Source organism: Lutra lutra, chromosome 9 (assembly GCF_902655055.1).
Source record: "Lutra lutra chromosome 9, mLutLut1.2, whole genome shotgun sequence".
In the NCBI taxonomy this organism is placed as follows: domain Eukaryota; kingdom Metazoa; phylum Chordata; class Mammalia; order Carnivora; family Mustelidae; genus Lutra; species Lutra lutra.
The window spans coordinates 142959902-142979071 of NC_062286.1; the positions used below are offsets into that span (position 1 = coordinate 142959902).

At 63.1% G+C, this 19170-nt stretch overlaps 2 protein-coding genes and 1 long non-coding RNA gene across 6 annotated transcripts; 2 read left to right on the forward strand and 1 right to left on the reverse strand.

Moving 5' to 3' along the window:
- The first annotated feature begins 1276 nt into the window (after positions 1-1276).
- On the forward strand, positions 1277-6664 carry MRGBP (MRG domain binding protein). 2 transcript variants are annotated; one of them, XM_047744143.1, is made up of 5 exons: positions 1277-1828; positions 2814-2935; positions 4866-5044; positions 5159-5349; positions 5774-6664. In XM_047744143.1, the coding sequence occupies exons 1-5, from the start codon at positions 1681-1683 to the stop codon at positions 5953-5955; spliced, it is 822 nt and encodes a 273-aa protein (XP_047600099.1). In that variant the 5' UTR covers positions 1277-1680; the 3' UTR covers positions 5956-6664. The 2 variants fall into 2 exon arrangements, with proteins under 2 accessions (XP_047600099.1, XP_047600101.1); XM_047744145.1 differs by having other exon boundaries at positions 1287-1828; positions 4866-4947; positions 5275-5349.
- On the reverse strand, positions 2828-13580 carry LOC125108392 (uncharacterized). Its single transcript, XR_007129891.1, has 3 exons — positions 13479-13580; positions 11190-11728; positions 2828-3384 (listed from the first exon to the last, which is right to left on the reverse strand). It is a non-coding gene; the product is annotated as an uncharacterized LOC125108392 (long non-coding RNA).
- OGFR (opioid growth factor receptor) lies at positions 10440-18543 on the forward strand. Of its 3 annotated transcripts, none has more exons than XM_047744140.1 (7): positions 10440-10725; positions 13298-13366; positions 13980-14058; positions 14935-15013; positions 15906-15972; positions 16486-16634; positions 17284-18543. In XM_047744140.1, exons 1-7 carry the CDS (start codon positions 10495-10497, stop codon positions 18146-18148), a joined length of 1539 nt encoding a protein of 512 aa, XP_047600096.1. In that variant the 5' UTR covers positions 10440-10494; the 3' UTR covers positions 18149-18543. The 3 variants fall into 3 exon arrangements, with proteins under 3 accessions (XP_047600096.1, XP_047600098.1, XP_047600097.1); XM_047744142.1 differs by having other exon boundaries at positions 16564-16634; XM_047744141.1 differs by having other exon boundaries at positions 10441-10662.
- Positions 18544-19170: the final 627 nt, after the last annotated feature.

Consider the following 19170-nt stretch of genomic DNA (forward strand, 5'->3'; position numbering starts at 1 on the left):
CACTTGGGCAGAACCCAGAGCATGTCTTGGGAATAATTTACAGCACCCAGACTCATAGAAGACTGATGAACAGACCAGACAGCTCGTGTGCTTGTTGGTCATGGGAGAGATCCCTTTCCAGGGCCTGGGTGCTTCCCACATGGGGTCCAAGCCCCCGCTGCTGGGATAAGGACACTTGGGAGGCCTACTGCATCTTTGGAAGATGTGGATGACACAGGTGGCAGTGGGGAGACGGGGGATCATTCAGCCTCAGGGATCAAGAGAGAGTTGGTCAGTTGGTTACTGGGTCCATGAACAAGTGGTCTCGGTCCTCCCGCTGTGGGCCAGATCAGCCCTGGCCCCTGGATCTGAGCGAGAAGCTGGCGGGGATGGCAGATGCCAAACAAGCAGTCACCGATGGTTTGGATGACAAGTAGGCAGCGTGGGCACTGCGGAGCACTGGTTGAGTGTGGGCCCATGAGGCACCAGGTGGGATCCTCCTGCGTGGGGGTCAGGGTGAGAAACCTCAAGACAGTCTGATGGTCAAACACGGAGATAAGAACTGATCTCCAGAAGCCACCACCCATGACCCAGCTCCCTCCCCAGCCTGCCAGGCCTGGCCTGTTCTGGTCCCCACCAGACCCTAGCTGGGCTCCCCCTGCAAGCCTCCTTCTGGCACCAGGACCACACAGGCCTCTCTTTCCGCCCCTCAGCCTGTGTCCCAGGCCTCAGTTCTCAGGTCCAAGGTCACCACCCCTGGGCGCTCTCCGGACCCCGGGACAGGAGAGCCACATCTCCCCGGTGTCACGCAGGGGGCGCGAGTCGCCAGCAGCCCCCTCGGCAGCGAGGACTCGGGCCCCAGCCCGCTGCGCCCGCTCTGATTCCCGGGCCGTCCGAGGGAGCGGGGCTGACCCGAGGCCGCACCGGCCGGAGGCAGCGCTCGGCAACGGGGGGAAGCCTGAGCGAACACCCGAGCGGCCAGCGGGCGGGGCGCCCGACCTTCGGCAGGACCCCCGGGGAACGCGCCGTTACGCGCCCCACACCCGCAGGAGGAGACGAGGGCCTAGAAACGCTCCGCACCTCGGCGGAACCAGAGTCCGCGCGCGGCGGGAAGAGACGCACGCGGACGCTGGCCCCCGGGCCCCAACACCGGTGGGCGTGGCTGAGGCGGGACGGGGCGGAGCCGGAGGCCCTGATTGGGTAATGCCTCGATTCCTCGCGGGACTTCCTCCCCGCCGGCCGCCTTGGCCCCGCCCCGGAGGAGGCCCCGCCCCCGCCGCGGACCGGTGCGGCGAGGCACGCCGAGGTCCAGCCGGGGCCTCGGAGGCCGCAGGGAGCCCAGGCCCGTGGGCGTGGTCAGTTTCCTGCTTTTCCCCCTAAGCGCCTCAGTCGGCGAAGTGCGGCTGCCGTCCCGCCCCTGGAGCGCACGGCTCGGAGGGGCCGCCCCGGGCCCCGCGCCGCCGGCGCTACCACCTCCCCGCCAGAGCGCTTCCGCAGTCCGCCCGCCCCCACCGCGCTGCACCTCTGGGCCCGGCCGCCAGGGGGCGCCGCGGGAGCCGCCCCTCAGCTGCGCCTGCGCTGGCGCCGCGCACGAGCCCGAGAGCAAACCCGCCGCGCGCGCGCTCGCCCGGCAAGTGCGCCTGCGCGGAGGCCGTGGCCGCGCCCGCTCCCGCTGGGGGCTCGTCGCTGGGCGGCCGGGCCATGGGGGAGGCCGAGGTGGGCGGTGGCGGCGCGCCGGGGGACAAGGGGCCGGGGGAGGCGGCCACCAGCCCAGCCGAGGAGACGGTGGTGTGGAGCCCCGAGGTGGAGGTGTGCCTCTTCCACGCCATGCTGGGCCACAAGCCCGTCGGTGAGCGGAGCGCCGCGGAGGCCGCGGACCCGCGGACCCGCGTGGGGGCGGGGCAGACCGGGCAACGGCCGGGGGCGCGGGGCGGGGCCACTTACCCCCGCCCACCCACCCGCACCGCCTTTTTCCTCTGCGTCTGGCGACCCCTGCGCCCACCCACCCCTCCCCGCCGACCCTGCCCCCTCCTGCACCGCTCCGGCACCCTCCCTCCTCTGTCCGCCCCTTAGCCTAGCGCCCCCACTTCTGCCGACCCTGCGCCCCTGCTGTACCTCCCTCTGTCCCCTTCTTAGCCTAGCCCCCTACCTCTGCAGACCTTGCCCCCTCTGCTCCCCTGCTGTACCCTCCCTCTGTCCCTTCCTGCTCCCACCCACCCCTCCCCGCCGGCCCCCCTCCTGCACCCCTGCTGTACCCTTCCTCTGTCTCCTCCTTAGCCCAGCCCCCACCTCTACCGACCCTGCCCCCTCCTGTATCCTCCCTCTGTCCCCTCCTGCTCCCACCCACCCCTCCCACCCCCCCACCCCTCCTGTACCCTCCCTCTGTCCCCTCCTGCACCCACCCCCCTGCCAACCCTCCCCCACCCCTCCTGTACCCTCTCTCTGTCCCCTCCTTAGCCTAGCTCCCTACCTCTGCCGACTCTGCCTCCTCCTGCGCCCCTGCTGTACCCCCCACTCTCTGTACTCCTCCTGAGTCCTCCTGCGCTCTTCCACCCTACTGTATCCGCTTTCTTTCCCTTCTGCATTCCTCCACCCCCCAATATTCTTCCTCCATCCCCTCCTGTGCCCACCCCTCCCACCCCATCACCAGCCCCGCACCTGTCTGTACTCTTCCATCCCTGCCCCCCTCCTAAACCCTCTTTTTGCATCTGCTACATCCACTCTCCTGCCCCTGTCTTTACCGTTTTGCTGCTGATCCCTGCCTCCCACCTCTCTCATCCTCTCTCATGTGCTAGCCAAGCCCCCTCTCACAGGCTTACTCCTTTTTCCCACAGGTGTGAACCGACATTTCCACATGATCTGTATTCGGGACAAGTTCAGCCAGAACATTGGTCGGCAGGTCCCATCCAAGGTCATCTGGGACCATCTGAGCACCATGTATGACATGCAGGCGCTGGTGAGCCAGATCCCACCCTCCCCCAGACACAGCTCCTCCTCTGGGGGCCCTCTGTTCTGTGCACATCCCAGGGGACAGCAGGAATTAAACCAGGGAGCTCAAGTAGTTTCACTAAAAACCCCACCCTGGTGACGGTGGCTGGCTTCCGGTGCAGAACCTCTTTCACGTGGGGTAGCTGGTGACAGTCTTTGCAGGGAGATGACCAGGGAGCTGAGGCCTGTGGGAGGAAGCAGGAGGCCCCACAGTGCTCTAGTCAGGAAGGTGATGGAAATCTGACTGAGTTTGAGTCAGGTGAATCTGGTGACTTCTGTGAGAACCAGGCAGGAAGGGTCCCCTCCTCAGAGGCCCCCGCAATGGTTTCATCGGAAGGCAGGCAGCTTCACTCGGCGACTGGGAAGGCTCAAAGGAACACGGATGTTCCCAGCCCAGGAGCAGCAGCGGTCCAGGCCCTGTGGCAGCGGGAGATGATGGTCAAGGAGCAGAGAGGAGGCTAGAGCCCCTGGAGAGTGGTGTGGGGGTGGGAGTTATAGGCACGCACAGGGGTAGGAGTTTGTGCAGGGGGAGGTAAGGCTCTGCCTCCTGGCTGACTCCAGCGCACCAGCCCTCCCAGCTGAGGTCTTCTTTGTCCAGACCCAGTGTTGCCCTTGCTCCCTGGGGGCTATGGGCAGGTCATTTCCATCTCCTTGTCTATCGTAGAGAGGGGACAAAGATGGCAGCTGTGCTATGGGGACTGAATGCTCAGCCTGCAGGAGGGGTCCTGGGAGCAAGGCCGCAAGGCCCAGCTGTCATGCTGAAGGAGCTGCTCCCCGGGGGGGCCTTGCCCCCACACCCATCCCGTCACGGGGTCACCTGGTCCCCGGACTTCCCGGGCCCTGATTCTAGGCCAGTGGGAGCCAGAAGCCAGATACAGACGTGAGGGTGGCAGGATTCCTGTCCTGGGGGAGCCCCTGCTGCAACCTGGGAGACAGACATGGACACCCAGCACCAGGTCCACACAACCTTGGCGAGCCGCAGGGCAGCACTCGGGGACTTCGGTCCCGGACAGGCAGCCCTTCTCCCGTTCTCTTCAGCTTCTTCCTGCCTGTCCCTTGTTCAGGATTAGGCAAGACATCCAGGCTGTCCCCCGCTCAGACCCCTGGGCTTCCCTGGGGCTGCTGCTGGGGTCAGGCGGGACCTTGGCCGTATAGGTCCGTGACCCCCGCTGCAGGGGGACCCACAGGCCCTGGAGCCGTGGGGCTGCCGAAGCCCCAGCAGGTGCTGATGGCCATGGGTGCGGGCTAGCAGCCGGCTGCAGTATGGTCCCAGCCTGCAGAGAGGAGCGGGTCTGCTCATTCACAGTCCCAGTCCTTCCTGCCAGCTCCCCTTTCCCTTCAGCTGGGGGTCCTGTATCTCCAGGGTCTCTGTCCCTTTTGGTCTGTGGGGCCCCTGGGACCTGTAGAGCAAGTGGAACTCTAGTAAGCGCTGTGTCCCTGACGACTCTTTGCCCTGCCTGGTTTGCCAGGCAAAGGCTTGCCCCTCGAGCACTGTCCGTGCCTGTGGGCTCCTGCTCCGAAGACAGATCGGAGGTGCCCTGGCCTTTGGCCTTTCCTCAGCATGGTCACTGCCCTCTGATGGCCACTGCATCGTGCCCTTGGCGGGACGGGGTGGGGAGGGGTGTCGAGCCAGGAGTGCCCCCTGCTGGCTGGCGGCTGGCGCTGTAGCTTTGCCTTCTGTGGGTCTGTTCCCAAAGCCCAGCTCCCTGCAGACCACGAGCAGAGCAGAACATCTTTCAGCTGCTCCCGCCCACCTCCACAGCCCCCGTGACCCCGTGACCCCGTGACTCCGCGTCCGTCAGGTGCTGCGAAGCTGGCTCTTCCACGTTTTTGGTGACTTGCTAAAATCGTGGTTTTTTTCTTTGTTTCTATAACAAAATCGTCATTTTTGCCATCAGCACGAATCTGAGATTCTTCCATTCCCAAACCCAGAGAGGAACTTTGTCCTTCCCGAAGAAATCATTCATGAAGTCCGAGAAGGTGAGGCTCCACCTGGTGGGGTCCGGCCCGGGGTTAGGAGGCAGGATGCGGCGAGGGTGGTGATGTCAGGGTGCAGGTCACGAGCCTCAGGGAGGAGGTGAGGGTCGCTGGCGTCGTGATTCTTGGCCCAGGTGGACTGGGGAAGGGGCGGTCCGGGGAGCCTCGGGGACTGGAGGGAGCTCGTTCAAGAACAGTCGGCTCTCCTTAAAAGCGGCCTGGCGGCAGCTGGGAACCACACACACAGCCGTCCCCCGCCTGAGCCATCCGCAGCATTGGGCAGGGCCACGTCTCCCACCGTTTTGGTAAACGTCAGCTGTCGCCCCACAGGAAAAGTGGTCATTGAAGAAGAAATGAAGGAGGAAATGAAGGAAGATGTGGACCCCCACAACGGGGCTGATGATGGTGAGTGGGGGGCACCCCAGACCCTCCCCTAGGCCCCGCGAGCAGCGCCCCCATCCCCAGCCTGGGTGTCCAGTCCACTTGTGGCCAGAGTTGCCCTGTCTGCTCCTCCATCCACTTGGGTGGGAGCCTCGGGTGGCGGTGTGGGCGGCCCGCACTACGAGCAGGCCCCGGAGACCTCAGGTCCGGCACCAGCCGCCAGGCAGCGGGCACAGGCCGCGCTCCAGGAGGCAGGGTCGGCGGGCAGGCGGACAGGGTCCTGCAGCCCAAGGCTTCGAGGCGGCGCATCCTCAGGGACCCAGCTCTCTGCAGGCCCCGTGGCAGCCCCAGCCCAGAGTGCCTTGTGTAGGTGCAGCTTTCTAGAATTTGGTAAGATGAAATAAAACTCTGGATATTCTGTTTTCAGCCAAATGATTTTGTCTCCCAGTTTTTTCGTCTTCAGGAAGCTTGGGGAAAGCAACAGAAAAGTCCAGCAAAGACAAGAACCCTTCGGACTTGGGGTCCAAGGAAGGGGCGGACAAGCGGAAGCGTAGCCGGGTCACCGACAAAGTCCTGACGGCGAACAGCAACCCCTCCAGCCCCAGCGCTGCGAAGCGGCGCCGAACGTAGTTGTGGCTCAGCCACGGCAGGGGGTCGGGGCACTGCTGTCACCTGGCCTGACCAGAGCTGGCTCAGTTGTGGAGAGCTGGGGTCTGGGCCTGTCTCCCCCGCACCGGCGGGTGAGCCCCAGCTGTGCTGGCGCTGGCCGTGCTGTGGTCCGGGCTCGATGGAGCAGAGCGTGGGGCATGAGGAGGACAGCTGGAGTGATGAGCAGGGTGCCTGCTCTGTCTTTGGGGAGCACTGGTCTTGCTGGACGACGTAGCTCTTCCCGTCCATCCATGTGTCCGTCTGTCAGCTGCTCTTCCTAACCCGGCTGCCCCCTGGGGAGGAGACTCAGGCCGCCCTGCCCCCCAGCACCTGCACCCAAGAAACCGAGGACTGGAGACTTCGCCTCACTCACTTGTACTGTAACGATGTATATAATTTGGTGGTATTTCACTATTTAATTTTTAAGAAGCCTATTTTACTAGTGTTTTATATGAAAAAAGTACTGCAGAAGTTAAACCTGTGATGTATTTTTCCTGAGATGCTTTGTGCTCGGTAGTGAGTACTGAGACACTCCACTCGGTTTTATATGCCGGGAACAGAGTTTGTACGGGCTATTTTTGTATCTCCGGGACCTTGGGAACAGGCCGGATGAGTGTGTGGAGGGCGGTGCTGCGGCCGGGCCGCTGAGGTGCTTTCGTTTGAGCGCCGACCATTAAAGCACGGAAGAACAGCGGCGGTCTCATGATTTTGGCGCCAGAATAAGTCCCCTTTTCTAACAGTAGGAAGCGTTTGTTTCCCCAAGATTTACAGTGCAGGCTACACTCTCAGACCTGGTAGTGTTCACTTGATACAATGTGTTCACCAACTAGAAACAAGGCCAGAGTGGAAACTTTGTTAGTGTGGCGAGTCCTTCAGACACAAAAAGCGAGGACGGCAAACAAGGCAGAGCTGATTTCGGGTGGAGCTGGGATGTCTGGGGCCTCAATGGCAAGCCACATGGGACTCTGGGCTGAATCTGTTCTCCTCGGAGGAGGGTCCAGCCGTCCTGGCAGAGTGAGAAGAGGATGCCCTCCCTCCTGGTCCCAGGCTCTTCATCTGGACAAGGTACCCGAAAGCTGCATTCCCATCCACCCAGAGCCGCCTCCAGCAACTCGGAACAGGAGCCCGGCCCACGGAGCAGCCCACCAGGTGAGGGCAGGAACCTCACGCTCAGCGAGTGGCCCAGCGTGGTCAGAGAGTGGCCTGTACCCAGCCCGCCATCACACGTGTGGCCTTGAACACATTGCTGGCGCCCCTTCACCCCAGCAGGGCCCAGTCCACCCTGCGCAGAAAGACCAGCTGTGTCCTGGCTCCTGAACCTGAGCCCCCCAGTGCCCAGCCCAGCTGCCCATGCTGCGCTGGAACCAGGAGCAGAGGCTTGGCGCGGGTTGACCTCCTACCGGGGAGCTTGGGCAGGCCTCCTGCGCGTGATCTCCCTGAGCAGGAACCTGGTCAGTGCCCAGGATGAGTCCCAGACTGCCACTTCCCCACGAGGGCCTGCCACTGGCGTTTCTCCCGAGGTCTGAGAGGCAGTCCCGTGAGACCTGCTACTGTCCCAGCACAGCAGACCCCGCCCTCACCCCCAGCTGCCCAGACAGGACTGTCCCTGTGCTCGCCACAGAGCAGGGAACATGCCCCACGTGTGTCCAAGGGGGAAGGGGGAGCAGAGGTCTGCGTCCTAGCAAGCTCAGTGCCCTGCAACCCTCCCACGAGGCCTACTCTGGGCCAGGTCCTGTGGTGGGAATTGTAACGCCTGCCAGAAGCCCAGTCCCTGGAGAGAACTTCAGGGAAATGGGGCAAACAGCTCTGCGGTCACAATTGGTACCAGCAAAGATTGGGGCTCTTCCCCAGTCTTGCTGGCAAACCCCCATCTGAAACCGTATCTTCACGGCCCTTCGAACTTGCTGGAAAAGCCTAGTGCCTCGTTTGGTGAGTTAACGTCTGCTGCACGCCTAAGAGAGGAGGAGCAAGGGGCGTACTGAGCAGGTGTCCCCACCACCCCTGGCTCAGGCATTTTTGGGGGGCCCAGTCCCCATTCCCTTGTGCCTGTGGGGGCTGCAGTCCTCGGCAGGGGTGAGGCCAGCCCAAGCATCCCTGGCTTGGCCCGCACAGGTGCCTGAGGCCCTGCCCAGCTCTCACCATCCCAGTTTTCCTGCCTGGCGGCCAGTTCAGGTCAAATTCACAGGCATCTGGGGCACTGAACCTCTCCCGGCCTAGGGACCCTATCTGTGACATGGGGGTGTTGCCCTCACATAAGTAGGACGTTTCTGAAAGAGGCCAGGAGCTGGCCCCGCCAGATGTGCGATGGCTGCCCGCTACCCCAGAACCCTGTCCTGGCCACCTGGGGCAGACCATCTGCAGATGTGCCCGGATGGGGGCACATGGGTGGCTCAATCAGTTAAGCATTGGACTCGGTTTGGGCTCAGGTGGCGATCCTGGGTCCGAGGTAATAGGGCCTCCTGCTCAGTGTGGAGTCCACCTGGTTTCTCTCTCCCTCTGCCTCTCATCACCCCCACCCACCCACCGATGCTCGCTCACTCTCTCTCTAAAATAAATAAAGCTAAAAAGAGAGAAGGGGATGGCTTGGTGGCTCAGTCATTTAAGCATCTGTCTTCAGCTCAGGTTATGATCCCAGTGTCCTGCTCAGTGGGAAGCTTCCTTTTCCCTCTACCTCTGCCTCTCCTCCTGCTTGTGTTCTCTCTCTCTCTCTCTGACAAATAGATAAAATCTTTAAAAAGAGAGAGAAAGAGAAAAAAAGACAGATGGACTCAGATGTCCACACCTTCAGGGCGTCCCTGTCCTCCTTCTAGAAAGTAAGGTAGTGTGAAGACAGTTCCCGCCCAGTGAGAACGTACCCAGAGAATTAAAGATCAACAAGCCAGCAAGGAGTCTGGACCTGCACCAAGGAAGGCCTTCCACTGTGCCCACAGCCAAGATTGGAAGGTTCTGGTGAGCTCTCAGCTGTCTCTGGCTGCATAGGCAGCCTGGGGCCTGTTAGCGGGCTTGCAGGGCTGGGAGAGGTGAGCGTCCCTGGGGGCTGGCTGGGCTTGACCCCAGAAGTCATCCTCAAGGCCAGATCCATCTAAAAGCCATCCACTGTTAGCTAAGCTTTTTGAAATAATGAAGTGGTGGAGTAGCTAGTTACAGAAGACAGATATTTCCTACGGAGGCTGTCTCCACCTTCATTTCGAGGGCTGGGTCACCCACTGTCCTGTGACCACCAGCAGATATCAAGGCAGAGATGAAGTAAGGGACCCGCAGTGTCTGGGAAGGTTGCAGCTGAAGGCGATTCTCAGCCGCCTCCAGCAGCAGCCATCCCCCAGCCCTTAGAGAGGCCCCTGAGGGGTGTTGAACTGGGGCCTTAGGGTGACCCCCAGTCATCTCTGAGTCCTGGTGTTTGGCGCTTTGTGCATGCCTCCCTCTAAGTGCAGGGAGACCCTGTGCTTTCTTTTCATGGAGAGACTGTGACAAGACTAAGGGGACAGAGTTCAGGCCCACGAGGATGGCACGTTCTAGGACTCTCAGCACACTGGAAAGACACTCCAGCCTTGAAGAGGCAAACTGCCCAGTTGTGGACTATTGGAGGGACACGGGGCTCTCCATCCTGTTCCCACAAGAATGAGCTCTGCCTACAGTCTGGGGGATCATGGAAGCAAACCACCTTCCAGAGGAGCCTCTGATGAGACCGCAGCCCCGGCCTCCCCGTGCAGGGAGTATCCTGGGGCCTCTTCTGGGGAGGACTTCCAGGGGGATCTTCCTGGGGTTCATCCTTATGGAGGGACATTCTCCAAGGAGGTGGGTAGACTTCCTCCAGGAGAGACGTCCCTCTGAGGGGACTTCCTGTAGGAGGACACCCCTGCGAAAAGGGATATTCTGGAGACAGGAGCCTCCCAGCCGGTGGGCATCCTCCTGGGGGACAATCTTCCGGGGGAGGCTTCCTCAGGGGAATACTGTCCTGGGGGGCATTCTGGGGACTGATTCTCTGGGATGAGCATCCGCAAGGGACATCTCCTGCATCTAGAGAAGTCCTCTAGACTGGGGGCGCTCCAGCCGGCATCCCCGGAGGGGTGTTCTCAGAGAGGACTTTGGGGGAAATTCTGTCGGTCGAGGTGGCCAGGCGGGAATACTGCAGGGAGGGGGGTATTCCGGGAGGGATTCTCCCGAGGGAAGACATTCGCTACGGACAACCTCGGGGAGAAACCCTTGGGGGAGGGGGCATTCTCCCAGGGGGAAGGGATATTGTGGGGGGATCCTGCGGGGAGACCCCGGGTGGGGAGCATCCTCCCGGGAGACATGGCCGCGGGGTTGGGGGGCTGCCCTGGGAGGACTCTCAGCGAGGAAGGACGGACGTTCGCGGCGAGGGATGCTCTCGGAGCCGGGACCTCCTTCCGGCAGGCGGCGGCGGCGGCGGCCCCGCCCCGGCCCGCCCCCCGGCCCCGGCCCGCCCCCGGCCCGCCCCCGCGCTTCCTCCCTCGCTCACTTTCGCTTCCGCCGGAGCGCGGGACCCGCCGCCGCCGGAGCATGGACGACCCGGACTGCGACTCGACCTGGGAGGAGGACGAGGAGGAGGACGGCGAGGGCCCGAGCGCCGGAGGCGACGAGGATGGCGAGGCCGGCGCCCCGGGGGACGCGGACGCGGAGGACGAGGACGAGGAGGACGCGCGGGCGGCGCGGCCCGGAGCGCTCCAGGTGCAGCCCCGACGCGCGCTGGGGTCCCCGCGCCCCCGGGCAGGCCTGCCCGGCCGCCGCGAGGTGGGGACGAGGCCCTGCCCCGGGCAAGCCGTCCTCCCTGGAGATCCGGCCTGGGGCCTAGCTCTCCCTCCAGCTGTCGCCCTCTCCCCCGCCCACAGCCCCCTCGTGCCTCCCTCAAGACCCCCGGACACCCTGAGATCTGCCCGGACCTGCGCCCCCAGCTCTGGCCCAGCCAGGGGACATTGCTGGGAGATCCAGGGCCACCCTCGGATCTGTGTGCCCGGAGCCGAATTGTGCGCTGACACTTCCTCAAGGGGATGCCCTGAGCGCATTCTTGACTCCCCTCTCTGTCACCTCCCACCTCCAGGCCCTAGGCTCCATCCTGCGGATAGATCCCCTGTGCCGCAGCTCCCCTGCTTCCACCAGCCTCCCTGCCTCTTGGTGCTCCCGGCTTCTGCCCACCTGCTCCCCGCCAGCCCGCCCCACCCCCATCCCCACCATTGCTCTGGGGGTGTAGCGCCCACCTACAGGGAGCCTCCCGCCTCCTTGGAGGTGGCCTTGGAGGCTACACGAGGTGGCCTGGCTGAGCCAGGCCTGCCCCGGAGTCGCTGGGTTACTGGTGGTGACCAGCGGCCGCTTACACTTAAGTGCTGGTTGTCCTTACCAGCTGTCCCTTTTGTTACTACTGATTACTTGTGACCAGCAGTTGCTTTTGTCCCCACTGATTATTTGTCATTACCATGGTGACTTTTGTTGCCACTGGTTACTCCGTATCATTGTCAATTACTTTTGTTGCCATTGATTTTCTCTGGTTACCACTGGTTACTTTTTTGTTACTAGTGTTACTCTTCCTTACCACCGTGGAGGATTCGCAGGGCAGCACATCCTTCCCCGTGTAAGGACAGTGGTTCCAGCTGGGGTCCCAGGTGTTATGGGGGACATAGCGCGACAGGGGTCGCTTCTGGAGGACAGCGTATTCTCGTGTCCGATTTCTAGCCTGCAGGCTCTCCAGGTCGGGTTTTCCCACTGGCACTTGAGAGCTCTGGCTCTTGGGTGGCTCTCTCTGTTGGGGAGTGGTCAGTGAGAGGGACCCGAGGGGTCCTGGACCTGCCAAGTAGCCCAGGAGTCTGAGCATATCTGGTGCTTGGGGCAGGCATGCAGTTCTTGAGGAAAAGGGCTGGGCCGTGGTCAGGGTCACTGGGCTGGAGTCAGAGGGCAGGAATTGGGCTCTTTTCCTGGGCCAGATGCACACTTGGACTTGCACACACAGCCCTTGCTATAGTCTCATGGGCATGGCTCCTAAAGCAGTGCTCCAGCACCCCGACCATCCCGTGATGCCCACAGTCCTCTGCCATCTACCGCTTCTGTCCCTCCTCAGGTCCTAATCCTCTCCCCTTCCCCCAAGCCCCCACCCCCACCCCATAGCACACCCCAGCTGCCCCAGACTGAGCCCTAGCATGGCTATTTGTTGCTTTGCCCCGGGCTGTGTCGTCTGCGCACCTGTGGGGCTGGCCCTCTTGCACTGACCTGGGGAGGCGCCTGGCTGGCCCCAGGGAGGAAGAGAAAAGGAAACTGCTGGTGGGCGGGGCCAGCTTCTGCTGAGTTTTGCTTTCTCGGCTGGCCCTTGGCTGGTAGACAAGAATATCAGCTTGCCCTGGTCTATAAATCGTGGATGGAGACCCCTCCTGATCCTTGCTGGGGCTCAGAAGCACTTGGAGGATCTTGGGGAGTTGGGATGGGGTCAGAGCCAAGGGACACAGTGGTAGGCCTCGCCTCCTAATCCCCTTCCAGTGCTCTTCTGCTCCTTCCAGGATCTGGGACCCTGTATTTCCTGGCTCGAGCGGTCCCCTCTTGTCATGCCCAGGAGCTTTATCTGTCGGCCCTTTCTCCTCCCCAGCATCCGTGGGACCACAAGCCACGCTCAGCCTTGCTCATGCCTCCCACCCTCTAACAGGATGGGTCAAGCAGTGTTGCCCTGGAGTCCTGGTCGCCAGTTCCCTTCTATCCTTCCCAGGACCCCGGGGTGCTTGGTCTGCAGTTATAGGGGCCGTAGCTGTTGGAAGGCAATGAGGAGCTTCTGTATCTTGCCGAGGGGGCTCCCCCACAGGACTGGAGGACAGGAGACACAGGGTCTGGTCTATGAGCTCCGGGCTTGGGCAGAGACAGGACTGGTTCCCCAGGCCTCCGTCATTCATCTCTTTGTCAGACAAGTGTTTGGGACCCCTCCCAGGGCTGTAGGCTGTGAGACCGCTGCCTTTGGGGACACAGCCTGGTGACAACTTTGAGCACAGTGCAAAGAGGAAGCAATGGGGTAGATCCCGGGGGAAGTCCTAAGGCTGGGGTCCAAGCGGAGGTAACCAGCAGACATGGGAGTAGGAGGTGAAGTTAGAAATGGGAGGGAGGGGGCTGTGTCCCAAGAATGTGCTGGTCAGCCGGGGCGTCCCGAGAGCTGGGGCAGGCAGCAGCGGCCGAGCAGAGGACAGACCTTGCTCCATGCTCTCCTGTCCCCTCTGGTCTTGTTGATAGCCGACAGGTCCTTGCTGCCCTTACTATAATGGGGGCTCGCTAGGGGTGGGTCCTGCCTACTGGTGGGTCTCCCACGGAGGTCTGAGCCCCTCTCCTCTCTTCCCAGGCCAGGATGCTGGGGTCCCGGAACTGGCGAGCCATGCGGGACACACGCAGGTACCGGCACAACTACCCGGTAGGTAACAGCTGTCCGGGGCGCACCCCCCACCTCGCCAGCCCCCCTCAGCTCGGAGTCCTCCCACCCTCCACCTGGAGAAGGCCGTGTGGACCATGTGTCCTGTCAGCACCTCTTCCTGGACGAAGTCCCACGTTCCACCTGGGACAGCTGCTTCTTCCCCTCATCCTGGGGTGACGGGGATAGCGGGCCTGCCTTCTGAGCCTCCACACCCTGGCCTTTAAAACACGGGACCAGTGCCAGCCAGCAGCACATCCACAAGGTCTTGCGTGCTGGGGCCTGTGCTGGTGGCGTTCCTGTCACCTTCATCCATGCCCTCTGCACCCTGAGTTTCAGGCAAGCCCTGAGCTGCCTCGGGTGGGGAAGGGGGGCAGATGATGGGGACCTGCCAGCCCTGGGCCTCAGTGGCGACAGGGGAAGGTGGTGGTCAGAGGGAGCTGCTGTCCTCACCTGCGGGTACATGGGGTCCTCGCCAGCTCTCAGCATGTCAGAGGTTTGTGGGCCCCCGAGCAGATGCCCCCTGCCCCTGCCAGGAGTGTTCTAATGTGAGGGACCCTTGGAGGCAGCCCGTGTCTGGAGATGTTCCGACGGGCACCTTTCTCTGGCTCTTCAGGACTTGATAGAACGGGATGGCAACGGTGACATGCCAAACCTGAGTTTCTACAGAAACGAGATCCGGTTCCTGCCCAACGGTGCGCGCTTGCTGGGCGGCCCGCGTCTCTGTCCCAGCCGGGGTGTCCGGGCCATCTCCCCTCCACTGGCTGCCCCTGCTCCCGCTCCCCGGGTCCCTGCTGGTGGGCCCCAGGTTTTCGACCAGCTGCACGGCGCACCCTGGAGGCCGCTGAGGGGACGCCCGGGCCGCAGCCCACAGCCTGTTCTCTGTGCAGGGCCAGGCAGTGAATAGGGCGGGCTTCCCAGACGCCCTCGGTGGGGCCGCCTTAGTGGGAAACCTGCATGCGTACGCTAACAAGGAAGAATCATTGTTACGTTTTCAAATGGTTGGAAAAAACGTAAGATGGAATAATATTCTGTACTGTGAAAGCTACATGGAATTCAGGGATCAGGGTCTGTGAGATGTGCCAGGACCCGCCCACTCGCCCATGCTCTGTCTGTGGCTGCCTCCTCCCACAGTGCCCAAAGGACCTGTGGCCTCAAGCGTTCACTGTCTGGCCCTTTGCAGAAACAGCAGCTGCCCTGCCCGAGGCCAGGCTACGGGGTGGGGCTCTGCAGCACACCCCGTTTGAGGTCAGATTCCAGTCTACAGGCCATGGCTTGGTGGGGGCAGTGAGGCCACCTTTCTGCAAAGATAGGTGTGGGGCTGGAACCCCCATGTCCTTCTCCCAAGGGGCCTCTTGGGCTCTCCTGCCCCCAGGCCCAGTGTGGTACTCTCACCCGGGTCCACACTCAGCCAGCAGTGGAGGTCCCACTCTAGATGGCAAAGAAATCAAGGGCTTTGGTTGGGGGAGCTGGTCACATGAGACGTATACAAGCTTCGGAGCCCCAAGGTCCTCAAGGGGGGTGGTGGCTTCCAGCAGCTCTGCACTGACTTGTCCCCATGGGGCCCCCAGGCTGTTTCATTGAAGACATTCTTCAGAACTGGAGGGAGGACTATGACCTCCTGGAAGAGAATCACTCCTACATCCAGTGGTGAGTGGGCGGGGCCATAGGGGGCGGGGCTTATGGAGCAGATGCCCTTGCCTTTCCCCGTGCTCCCTTTGCCCGCTTTCCCAGTGCTGCACCACTGCTGTCCTGCAGTTTGTGTGTCCAGCAGCTGTGCAGAGCCTTTGAAGCTGGGAGCTGAACACAGATGTAGGGGACAGGCAGAGTGGCACGCAGACTGGGTCCCCAGTCCCAAAAGGCCCCGTGGCCCTGCAGAGCCCCTCGGATGCTCAGGGGAGGCAGGGTTCTAAAAGTGGCCTGAGTTGATCCTTGTCAGCATGGCAGCCTTGGGGACCCTTGAGATTGCCCCCCAAATCTGCTGTGCATTTGAAGATGGCATGGTTGGGGCCTCTCCTGGGCATACAGCATTGTGGGGAACAGCTCTGCAATATTAATGACAAGACAGAAAGAAGAATATAAGAATAAAGAGGAGGGGTGCGTGGCCGGCTCAGTCAGTTGAGCGTCCCACTCTTGGTTTTGGCTCAGGTCAGGATCTCAGGGTCATGAGATCGACTCCCCAGTTGAGCTCTGTGCTCAGCAGGGAGTCTGCTTGAGGATTTTCTGCCGCTTCCCCTGCATGCTCTTGCTCCCTTCTCTCTCTAAAAATAACTAAATCTTTAAGCGAATAAAGAGGACAGCCTGGAGCGCCCTCCTGAGCGTGCGTGCTGAACCTCCCACGGTCACACTGCCCCTGCCCCATACCCTGGTCCAGAACAGTCTCCCCTCCCCCACCCGACCCTCCTGCCCTCGCCCCCTGGCTGTGACTCGTGAGAGCCCACCACACGGGTTCCTTGAACCCCGAGAGGCTGGCGAGCACCTGGCCCATGGCGGGGAGCCCGTGTTTGCCGCGATGGGACACGTGCCGCACCCTCTCCCACAGGCTCTTCCCCCTGCGCGAACCGGGAGTGAACTGGCATGCCAAGCCGCTCACGCTGCGGGAGATTGAGGTGAGCGATGCGGGCTGGGAAGCTGCCCTGCCCTGCGAGCCTCTTCCATCCAGGTTCATGGTTCCTTGCCTCTGCCCCCTGCCGCTTCCCACAGGCTTCTAGAGAAATCTGATTCTCTTCAGCCCTTTGCCTTAAGTCAGGGAGCCCAGGGCCAGGGCTGAGAGCAGAGTCCTGGTGATGGGGGCTTCGTCACGCCTGGTTTGGGCTGGCGCAGGACACCTGGAGAGATGGCAGGGTCTGGGGAGCCGAGGAGACTGTGTGTCTCCTGCCATATGCTCCACCCTGGGAGCCCCCCAAACTGTCCTGGCGGCTGGCAGGATTCCTCTGGGAGCTGGGGCAGATGCCTCTGGCCCCAGTGAGACCTCGTAGCAGCTAGAAGAAAACTCACATTCAGAATTCTCGTCTGAGTCCAGGCCTGTAGATGAACTGGGGCCTGAGGGAGGCGTCAGCCAGCCCACTGCGCCTGCAATGGCCCCTGAGCTCCCGCTGGCCTGCGGCGGGTGGGTGTTCCAGGCATTTAAAAGCTCCGAGGAGGTCAGGGAGCGGTTTGTCCAGGCCTACGAGCTCATGCTGGGGTTCTACGGGATCCAGCTGGCGGACCGGGACACCGGACAAGTTCGCCGAGCACAGAACTACCAGAAGCGCTTCCAGAACCTTAACCGGTAAGGACCGGCCCTCGCTCCACCCCAAGTGAGGGGGATGGGGCTGTGCTAGGTTCCGGGCAGGTGTGGGGGAGCACTTTGGGGGAGGAGGGATTGCAGGGGTGCTCGAGCAAGTACCTAAGGCTCTGAGCACCGTCCTTGTTTGCACTGCACGGTGGGGGTGGTCCCAACACTGGGGGTGTGAGAACCGAGAGAAAGTCGTGCCAGTCGGTTTCCTTACCTGCGCCCCCACCGTCCACCTGGGTGTGGGTTGGGCTGCCCACCGTTCCATCAGCCTTGCAAGGACGGGACCCCTCACCCCTGCCGAGAAGCGCTGGGTGGGGAGCAAGCAAGCTCCCCTACTGGTGGGTAGCAGGCCTCTGGGCCAGGCCCGGTGCTCTAGAGGGTCCCGCGCGGCTCTCCTGCAGCCAAGCGCCCGGGGCTGGGGGGCAGGGAGGGACGGTTCCGTGGGGCCAAGGGGACAGCAGCCTTCTGGAAAATACATCGCAGCCCCCACCAGCACCATCCGGGCCCCCAGGCCATTTTCTCTAGGGCGGGGACGGAGGGGTGGTGAGAGGGTGGGGCGGAGACCGCCGGGGGCCGGCCGGGAGGAGGAGGACAGTCCTGGCCCCCGCCAGCGCCCCTCCGCTTGCCCCCACCCCCGCCCCAGGCACAGCCACAACAACCTCCGCATCACGCGCATCCTCAAGTCCCTGGGCGAGCTGGGCCTGGAGCGCTACCAGGCGCCGCTGGCGCGCTTCTTCCTGGAGGAGACGCTGGTGCGCGGGGAGCTGCCGGCCGTGCGCCAGAGCGCGCTGGACTACTTCGTGTTCTCCGTGCGCTGCGCGCGCCAGCGCCGCCGGCTGCTGCGCTTCGCCTGGGAGCACTTCCGGCCGCGGCGCAAGTTCGTCTGGGGGCCGCACGACAAGCTGCGCCGGCTGCGGCCGGCCGAGGGCGCGGGGAGCCCCGGGGACCCCCTGCGCCAGGCCGGCGCCTCGGGACGGACCTGCGGGCCGGGCCGGGCCGAGGGCGGGGACGGCGCGGCCGCGGGTGCCCCGTCGCCGCCCGGCGGCGCTCTGGCGAGGGACCAGGCAGGGGAGGCGGGGGGCCGCGGGGAGGAGGACCCGGAGCCCGCGAGCCCCAAGGAGAGCAAGAAGAGGAAGTTGGAGGCCAGCCGGAGGGAGCAGGCCCCGGGGGAGCCGGGCGCCCAGAGCGCCTCGGACGTGGAGAAGATTGCCCTGAACCTGGAGGGCTGCGCCCTCAGCCAGAGCAGCCTTGGCGGGGGGTCCCAGGAATTGGGCAGCCAGGCCCCTGGGGAGGCCGAGCAGCCCGGGCAACAGGACGCGGGGGCCAAGGTGGCGGAGGAGGTGAGGAAGAGAAGGAAGGTGGATCAGGGCCCTGGGGACGGTGCCTCGGTGGGTGGCGATGGTGGGGACAGTGGGACCAAGAGGCCAGTCCCTGCCAGGCATGGCACTGTGCCAGGTTGCCCTGAGGCCCAAGAGGGTGAGAATGGAGGAGAGTGGAGGAGGCAGTAGGCTGGGCAGGGCTGGAGCCCGCTGCCCCTGGGAGCTCAGCCACCGCAGGACCATGGCTAGATAAGGAAGCTGAGGTGGGGCCTTAGACCAAACCCAGAAACCCTTAAGGGAAGCGGGTGCCCGTGGGCATCCCGGCCCGGCCACAGGTCTGGGGAGCCCCGTTGCCATCTGTTCTCAGCACCATGCAGTCCTGGCCTCTCCCTGATCGTCACTATAGTGGCCACCGCAGCTGCTGGAAAGCCAGGACTTCGAAATCCTGACCTCGAACTCCCCTCCTGCTGCCTCCTCTGTGCCCTGCCCCCTACCCGTCTTTGTAAATTGGCCTTGTGGGGGGGGGGTGTCATTTTCTTAGTCTGGTGCAGAGGCCTTTTCTGAATAAACTCATTTGATTTTGAGCGTTTGAACGTGGCCAGTGGGGCTGTGGGTGGCCGGAGTCTGGGAAGGGGGCTAGTTTGACCGGTGGTGCTGCTCCTTGGGCTTCTGCCCCTTGGGTGCAAAGTGGCCTAGCCCAGCTGTGGCCCACTTGGCCATTGTGAGCATCCGTGGAAACAGCCATGTGCAGTCCCCTGGACAGATGCGTCCGTCCTAGGCACCATGACCACACGGCCTCCTGGGCCCTCTGGAGCTGGGCGCTTGGTCCCATGGCTGCCTCTTGTCACTGGTGTAGGAGAGGGTCTGGGACTCGTGTGGTCCCTTGGGTGGGCTGAGCAGGAGGAGCAGCAGTTTGACAGGACCCTGGGTCTGGACGAGATCTTTGCCTGCCCTGGTCTGGGGTGTACTGTGGTGCCTCAGGGCCAGCTCCCCAGCGTTCCCTGTGGCTCTGTTTCCTCCGTCCCTACCCTGGCAGCCCTACCTACCACACCAGGACCCCCTTGACCCCTCCGACTGGCAGGGGCGGAGTGCACCTCCCTGTCCTCAAGGACCAGTGCGCTCTGGGCTTTGTCCCCCTGGGCCGGGGTCCCCCTCCTGACACTGGAATTTCTCCTATCAGCACCAACAGGGTGAGAGCCCTGCAGAGGGCT

What these genes read in the sequence shown, in the direction of transcription:
- MRGBP (XM_047744143.1), top strand. Translation starts at nt 1,681, where the DNA reads ATGGGGGAGGCCGAGGTGGGCGGTGGCGGCGCGCCGGGGGACAAGGGG. An exon ending in GCTGGGCCACAAGCCCGTCG is followed by an intron (nt 1,829 to 2,813) that starts GTGAGCGGAGCG and finishes TTTTTCCCACAG; the next exon opens with GTGTGAACCGACATTTCCAC. An exon ending in TCACGAGCCTCAGGGAGGAG is followed by an intron (nt 5,045 to 5,158) that starts GTGAGGGTCGCT and finishes TCTCCTTAAAAG; the next exon opens with CGGCCTGGCGGCAGCTGGGA.
- OGFR (XM_047744140.1), top strand. Translation starts at nt 10,495, where the DNA reads ATGGACGACCCGGACTGCGACTCGACCTGGGAGGAGGACGAGGAGGAG. An exon ending in GGTACCGGCACAACTACCCG is followed by an intron (nt 13,367 to 13,979) that starts GTAGGTAACAGC and finishes CTGGCTCTTCAG; the next exon opens with GACTTGATAGAACGGGATGG. An exon ending in TCACGCTGCGGGAGATTGAG is followed by an intron (nt 15,973 to 16,485) that starts GTGAGCGATGCG and finishes TGGGTGTTCCAG; the next exon opens with GCATTTAAAAGCTCCGAGGA.